Source organism: Sinocyclocheilus grahami, unplaced genomic scaffold (assembly GCF_001515645.1).
Source record: "Sinocyclocheilus grahami isolate Dianchi unplaced genomic scaffold, SAMN03320097.WGS_v1.1 scaffold680.1, whole genome shotgun sequence".
Classification (NCBI taxonomy): domain Eukaryota; kingdom Metazoa; phylum Chordata; class Actinopteri; order Cypriniformes; family Cyprinidae; genus Sinocyclocheilus; species Sinocyclocheilus grahami.
In genome coordinates this window covers 95,230-103,735 of record NW_015505859.1, presented here as the reverse complement: position 1 = coordinate 103,735, position 8,506 = coordinate 95,230, and the positions used below count along the sequence as shown (strand labels likewise).

The 8,506-nt window shown below is 35.4% G+C and overlaps 1 protein-coding gene across 2 annotated transcripts in view; it reads left to right on the top strand.

The window, feature by feature from the left end:
• Positions 1-1,966, top strand: part of LOC107559275 (T-cell leukemia homeobox protein 3-like) — a 10,200-nt gene extending 8,234 nt beyond the window's left edge. Inside the window, exons 4-6 of one of the 2 annotated variants that reach the window (XM_016243027.1) lie at positions 767-811; positions 939-1,119; positions 1,639-1,966. In XM_016243027.1, coding sequence (XP_016098513.1) covers positions 767-811; positions 939-1,119; positions 1,639-1,650 — 238 coding nt within the window. In that variant the 3' untranslated portion in view covers positions 1,651-1,966. Of the gene's footprint in view, positions 1-766; positions 812-938; positions 1,156-1,638 lie in introns of those variants that run through there. The other variant, XM_016243028.1, reaches the window with a different exon arrangement.
• The last annotated feature ends 6,540 nt before the right edge of the window (positions 1,967-8,506 follow it).

Here is an 8,506-nt window from a genome sequence, read left to right as displayed (position 1 = left end):
TATATATATATATATATATATATATATATATATATATTTATTTGGATTTAAATTACAAATTACCCTAATCTAAAAAAAGTGGAAAAAATGAGCTATTTTTAACCTTAAAATAGATTTTGTTGGTGCAAAAAATGCAAACAATACAATAAAATAAAAATAGAAACAAATTAATTCACGTTGCCTGACAAAACTATTTTAATTTGCTTGTTTCTTGTTGCTCCCTCTGTGTTTCGAAATCATGCTTTCTGCATGTGCCTTTCAACATTTAAAATGAAAAAAAAAAATCTACATTTCTTCATTCAAATTAAATAAACTTTTGGTGACAGTTCACCCAAGAATTGCAATTCTGTCATCATTTATTCACCCCCATGTCATTCCAAACCATATGACTTTCTGTGTTCATAGTTTTTTTTTTTTTTTTGTCCATACAATGAAAATCACAGTGACACATGCCATGAAGTTAATGATGGTAACATTAAAAATTTTGAATGAACTATCCCTTTAAGTTAATGCAGTTGGTAGAAAGATTAATCATTTTTGATCGATCAAAGTACATATCAGATCCCCGGACCAATAAAATAGCATTCAATCATTGTTTTGTCATGTACTGTTATATAATAATACTCACATCTTTACTGCTGACAGCTCCAATAGGCTCCTCATGTGTACATTCAAGGCATTATTAAATGTACAGAACCATTAACATTCATGTGTTTCATTCAAAATGATTTTAGTCATAACGCACACATTGTTATTTTTCACAAAGGCATGACATCTCTTTTGTGTATGCGGAGAACTCAGATCTCTCAAGGTAATTAAAACCAGCCTAGGACCTGCACCAGATAAACATGTTAGTTGACATAATCTGCTTTTGTATTTGAAAAGGGTCTCTGTCACTGCACATCATGTTGACTTCAATCATGCGTCTCTGATGACAGGAGGCAGACCGCTGAGGAGAGAGAGGCTGAGCGACAGCAAGCCAACCGTCTGATGCTGCAGCTCCAACAGGAGGCCTTTCAGAAGACCCTGAGTCAGCCGCTCCAACAAGACCCTCTCTGCATACACAACTCCTCGCTTTACGCCCTGCAGAACTTACAGCCTTGGGCAGAAGAAAACAAGGTGACGTCCGTCACCTCAGTCGCATCTGTGGTCTGACCCACAAAGTCTCATGTCTGCTAGTTAACTGAGAAAGGATTTTAGAAGTTTAGAAGCCAATTAGAAGTTAATTTAGGCGGATCTCTGACATTCTCGCTTGGACTCACTTCACGAGCATCTGTACGAAGCATACGTTTTTTTTTGTGTGTGAGATGATAGAAGAGATCTAGCTTTGCAAAAACATCTTTTCCACTCATATATGGAAAGTTTCTATTCAATTTTGATAATTTTTTAACAGGATCAGCTTTGAGCCTGTGATAAAAACCACTAGAAAAACCCAATAACAGATTAAACCCGACTGTATTTTTGTGTATTTGTTTGTCTTTTTCAGAAACATGCATATTTAAGTCTTGGCATGGAACAAAAACCCTAATGTATTCCCATTTAAAGTGGAATCACAACAAACACAAGCACATCAAGTTCGCATTTTCATTCCCACCTAAATCTGACTGGTCATTTGCATTCTCGTTCCTCTTTCTTCAGCTACCCATCTAAGAGAGGGAGGGGCTTTGTCCTTTCAAACCCAAAACGGCAAAGCTGTCTGATGAATTTCACCCATCAAGACTGCTGTTCGTCTACGTGCCATTTGGCATCAAGGAGACTGACTCAACCCCAGACTCGTTCATTCTTGTTCTTTTTTTTTCTCCCCCTTTGGACTTTGTAAGATGTGTTTGTGATGCATGTTCTCTACATTTCCTGTATGAAGAGATGAACTAAAAACTGTTTGTTCTGTCAAGCTGGAGTCCTTCCTAAAACGCACTTTGGAAGCAGTTACGAAGGCGCTTTCTCTGGATTCTTCATGACGTGACATTTAAAGGTGTTTTATATTAAAAAGAATTGTGACTTCTAAAACTTCTGTTTCATCCTTTGTAAAATTAATTTCGAATAATATTAAAGGTGAAATGTGCCATTTTTGCACAAATAAGATAAAATAGCAGAAATAATGATCAAACAGATAGTAAAATCCTACACTCTCAAAAATAATGGTTCTTTACTGGCATTGAGCTTCCATGGAATCTTTCCATTCTTTATAGTGGAAAACGCTTCTTTAGATTGTTTGTTTTAAGGATTGTTCACTGAAAGGTTCTTTGGGGAACCAAAAATTCTTCTTCTTTGGCATTACTTTGTAAATGCTCTGTTGGAAGTTTGGAACCTTTATTTTTAGGAGTGTAAACTCATGCAATTGGTTGAGCCAATGTCGCCATATTGGGCTGAAATCAAACAACAAATGGCTTATTTGAACATTTATAAAAAAACATGCCACTTTAAATTTTACTACCTATATTTAGCCCAAATCATCATTCATTGTCAACTTGTAAAAACCTGTTGGTGAGAACCTTTGAGTACAGTTTGTGTACAAAAAACAGAGTCCTTGACAAGTATTTTGAAAGCATTCATCACCCATGTCCACCCAGACACCGTAGGGGCGTAAACAACTGATGGGATCTCTGTGAGCCAAGACAGCAGTCAAAACAGCAGTTTCCTCATTGGTTACCACAGCAGAGTGATATCCACGTAACACAGGGAGGGGACGTGGAATCATAGCAGTTTTATTTGCAGTAAATGAGCCTTTACATTCTATTCTACACATGACTGCATCTCCCAGGAAATGCTAAAGCGCTAAACTGATTACAGCGCTCTACAGAAAAGAACCAGCAGTGAACAAACCACAGACTGGGAAATCAGCTGGAAAACACGCATTTTATAACAATAATTCTTCTGAAATTTGTGTGATTAGTCCATTTTAAAATTCATTACAAATACTTTTCCAATTTTGCTCTCGGGCAAGCGAATTAAACATTAAAATCTTGTAAACTGTTTCTGAAATTACTGAAGACATTCAAATAAAAAAATTTTTTAAATAGATTTTTAATAAAATGTTATTTGTTTCAGGTAACCTAAAAAAATATTTTTGTGTTGTGATGTCCAAATAAACTATTTTTATCTAAATCAAAAATAATTCAATATGATCGAATGAATCTGACCAAATCAGGTTGCTAACTAAAGTCAGATGAAGTAGAAATAGCTTCTCAATTTAACTTGTTAGTAATATATACTTTTTGGGTGGATTTAAAAAAAAAATAATAATAATAATTGTATTCAGCAAATACAAATTAAAATGATAAAAAGTCACAGTAAAGACATTTATAATGTTACAAAAGATTTCTATTCCAAATAAAATCTGTTTGAACTTTCTATTCATCAAAAAAAAAAATTATAGTACACCTGTTTTTTTTTACTCCACAGTGATGATAATTAAGCAGTAAATCAGCATAATAGAATGATCTTGTGATACTGAAGACTGGAGTAATGTAAAATAAATAAAAGTAAAATAAATTACATTTTAAAATATATTACAAAGTGTTATATTAAATTGCCATAATATTTCAAAATATCTTGGTGAGCACAAGAAGCTAAAGTATATAATTATGAAGTACACTTTCAAAAACATTTGAAAAAATAAGTATAATATATTAAGTAATGTATACACTCTAAGAAAAGTCCACAAAAACACAGTCCAGTGTACTGTTATAATTAAGGAACATTTTTCCACATTTATTTAAATTTTACTACCTATATTTAGCCCAAATCATCATTCATTGTCAACTTGTAAAAACCTGTTGGTGAGAACCTTTGAGTACAGTTTGTGTACAAAAAACAGAGTCCTTGACAAGTATTTTGAAAGCATTCATCACCCATGTCCACCCAGACACCGTAGGGGCGTAAACAACTGATGGGATCTCTGTGAGCCAAGACAGCAGTCAAAACAGCAGTTTCCTCATTGGTTACCACAGCAGAGTGATATCCACGTAACACAGGGAGGGGACGTGGAATCATAGCAGTTTTATTTGCAGTAAATGAGCCTTTACATTCTATTCTACACATGACTGCATCTCCCAGGAAATGCTAAAGCGCTAAACTGATTACAGCGCTCTACAGAAAAGAACCAGCAGTGAACAAACCACAGACTGGGAAATCAGCTGGAAAACACGCATTTTATAACAATAATTCTTCTGAAATTTGTGTGATTAGTCCATTTTAAAATTCATTACAAATACTTTTCCAATTTTGCTCTCGGGCAAGCGAATTAAACATTAAAATCTTGTAAACTGTTTCTGAAATTACTGAAGACATTCAAATAAAAAAATTTTTTAAATAGATTTTTAATAAAATGTTATTTGTTTCAGGTAACCTAAAAAAATATTTTTGTGTTGTGATGTCCAAATAAACTATTTTTATCTAAATCAAAAATAATTCAATATGATCGAATGAATCTGACCAAATCAGGTTGCTAACTAAAGTCAGATGAAGTAGAAATAGCTTCTCAATTTAACTAGTTAGTAATATATACTTTTTGGGTGGATTTAAAAAAATAATAATAATAATAATTGTATTCAGCAAATACAAATTAAAATGATAAAAAGTCACAGTAAAGACATTTATAATGTTACAAAAGATTTCTATTCCAAATAAAATCTGTTTGAACTTTCTATTCATCAAAAAAAAAAATTATAGTACACCTGTTTTTTTTTACTCCACAGTGATGATAATTAAGCAGTAAATCAGCATAATAGAATGATCTTGTGATACTGAAGACTGGAGTAATGTAAAATAAATAAAAGTAAAATAAATTACATTTTAAAATATATTACAAAGTGTTATATTAAATTGCCATAATATTTCAAAATATCTTGGTGAGCACAAGAAGCTAAAGTATATAATTATGAAGTACACTTTCAAAAACATTTGAAAAAATAAGTATAATATATTAAGTAATGTATACACTCTAAGAAAAGTCCACAAAAACACAGTCCAGTGTACTGTTATAATTAAGGAACATTTTTCCACATTTATTTTTTACAGGTGTTTTACCCGTATTTTGAATTATGCATTGCATAAGCGGTCAAATTTATCAGCCTATACCATAAGCAAAATAACAATTTGACAACTGTCTGTTTTAGCCATCACGCGCAGGTTTGTTTAGCCAAGATTGATGCCCTCTCGCCTGGTTAAGATCCTGTCAGTGTGAGTCGGTTGCTGCGGTGACGCCTCTCCTACCCTCATTTCCTCTGTCAGTCTTCCAGCTGCTTTCATCTTCCTGTCTATTCTGCCACTGCGACGTGACTTGGCTCATTTTGTGTGCAGTTTTTCAGCAAGGTTTTGATCATGCTGATAATTTAGAGGCTTAATGTATCAGATATGATTCATAATAGTGTAACTGGCCCATTTGTGCTAATTTGAGATTACTTGGCTAGTAAAAAAATACATGAAAGATTAATTTGATCTCAGTATTTTTAAGTATCCTACTAGATATCATCGATGAACATAAAAAAAAACCGTTGGTCAACCACAACAGTACAGATTCACTAAATCCTTTGGTTAATATGGCACATCCATACTGTTTCATGCAAACTTTCAATAATCAGCAGCCACCATTCAATTGCTATTAAAAAGGAATACTGAATTAAAAGGCTTGTCAGAGTACAACCAGTTTTCTGTTGATATACCCATTCTAAACATGTTTATACATTTGCACCCTCCTTTCGAGGATTTATGAGAAAGAATTGTTTATGTGAATGTTAAGTAAATTGTGTTGACAGGGTCCAGAGACTATAGAGAGCTCGGAACCATGAGATCCGACAGGCATGCATGTGTTTTTGGGTGTGTAATCAGGCCGGCATGTCTTTGTGTGTATACGGGTCACTCACGTTTAAAGTGCTGCCTGTTTTGAACTGTTTTCTTTCAAGATGGCTGTTTTCACCAAGAGCCTGCATGAAGGGTGGAAGCGATTATCTTTGTCCTTTTTTATGGCTGTCACCTCTAAACGAAGCAAAAAGCTTTGTTTTTGTGAATGGGAAATCAAGTGCGTGGCAGGCGCGTTGGAAACGAAGCTTTGAAAACTTAAAGGGGTCCTATTATGGTTTTTCACGCCTTCAACTTTAGTTAGTCTGTAATGTTGCTGTTTGAGCATAAAAAAGATCTGCAAAGTTACAAAGCTCAAAGTCCATTTCAAAAGGAGATATTTTATTTAACAGAAATCACTTTTCAAAAACTACAACGAACGGCTCGTTTGGACTACAACGCATATTTTCCGGGATTTGTGATATCAAATACCGACAAATGGGACGAGACCTGATTGAGCTGCACTAGAGAAGGCAACGAGTGTTATCACTGTGTCGGAGACACGCTAGCTTTCCCAAGACAGACGAACTTAGAGTGGTTACAATCATCCGGGTTTAAATCACGCTCAAATTGATTTGATTTTGACTCAGTATTTACACTGAAGCTCGCAGGCGGCTATGGTAAGGGGATGAAATTTCCCGACCAGGCGCCGAATGCTGCCAATCACAATACACACTGGCCCAGTGAACCAATCACAACACACACTGGCCCAGATAACCAATCACAGCACATTTCGTATTTCAGAAGGCGGGCCTGCATTTGATACAGGAACTATTCCAGCCGTTCGTGCCAGACTGGGGAGAGAGGTGTTGTAATAATGTAAAATATGTGAAAAATAATGTGTTTTTCGAACAACCTAGTATGAGAGCCTGTTCTAGTACACCCCCAAAACAAAATCAAGACTTTGTAAAAGAGCATAATAGGACCCCTTTAATCTTTTCATGTTTCCAATCTTCTTCTTCTTCTTGTATGATTTAATGGCGGTTGACAAGCCAACTTATGGTGAATTACCGCCACCAACTGGACTGGAGTGTGAAGTATTAACGGGAAGGAGGGAAAAGAGGGAGAAAAACGGTAGTATTGATATGAAATTTAAATTCTACTTTCTAATCCTGTTATCTTCAGATGACTAAGAATTTCTCTCATAATACTTGCATGTCCTGAGGCACAACTTAAAAGATTTGATATAGTGAAAATAAATACTCCTATGCTTCTCAGTTTCTTCACCTCTCTTTCTTTGGTATACTGCACAATGTAGAAGTACATGCTCAATAGTCTCTGCTTCACTGCATGTAGTAAATAATCCTGACTGATGTTTCCCTATTGTGAATAATGAATGATTTAAACCAGAATGTCCTATTCAAAGTCGAGTAATAATGATGTCTTCTTTTCTATTGTTAAAGCATATTCTCACTTTGCCAACTTGTTTTTGGATATTGTATAGGTGTCTGCCCTTTAAATCCTTGTCCCACATTTCCTGACACTTTTTATTCATGTGTTCTTTAATACTTCCTTTTATTTCTACTTTACTCTGTGGAATTTGTACCTCAACGTTCATATGTTTCATTGCTTGTTTGGCCAGTTTAACGACTATTTAGTTTCCTTGTACTCCTACATGTGCATGTACCCGTAGGAACCTCAGGACTATACCAATTTATGTTTCGAATCTATGCTTCGGAGCGCGTATAAACTCACTAAGCTAAGTCATTTCAGCTTTGCTCTTCTGTTGCGAAATCAAAAATTAAAGGGGTCATATGCTGCAATTTCATGTTTTCCTTTGTCTCTGGAGTGTTAAAAGCTGTTCGTGCACACAGCAGACCCGTAAAGTCGCAAAGATTAAAGTCTCAAATCCAAAGAGATATTCTTTCTAAAAGTGAATGCTCGTCCATGCCTTCCTAAAACGCCTAGTTCAAACACGCCCCCACATATCTACGTCACTGTGTTGGAAGATTTGCATAACACTGCATGTGTTGCGTGTGATTTTACATTGCACTGCATGCAATATATACGCAAAGAATGAAGGCGTAACTTTGATTCTTGCCATATTGTGGAGACGCTGTGTGTTTCGTTGCAAAAGCCTACTTTGTTTGGCCTTCCAAAAGAGGACACAACTAGAAATCAGTGGTTGTTTTATTTACAACACTGTTCCAGAAGAGTACAACCCAAATATTCGAGTGTGTGCAGCACATTTTACGGAGGAAAGTTTCCTGAACCTGGTAAGTGGCATAACATTTCCGTCACACGCTTGAGGAACTCGGCCAATCACAACGCACTGGATAGCTGGCCAATCACAGCACACAGCGCTTTTCAGAACGATGAGCATTTGCAAAAATCGACACGTTTCAGAAAGGCGGGGCATAGAGGAGCAACAATAATGTACAGTATGTGGAAAATAATGTGTTTTTGAACCTTAAACCGCGTAAACACATTGCATTACACCAAATACACAAAAGAATGTTCTTTTTAGCAGCATCATATAATGACCCCCTTTAACGTCTAGTTGTAACTGATCTCAAATCAGCTTTATCATTTGTGTACGTAACAGAGACATTCCGTCAGTCATTTAGATTTATTGAAATTAATAAATTCAGTCAGCTACATATGTGTTGAATTCATACCATAGACCAGGGTTCCTCAAATCTTGCCCTGGAGGGCCAATACGCTGCAG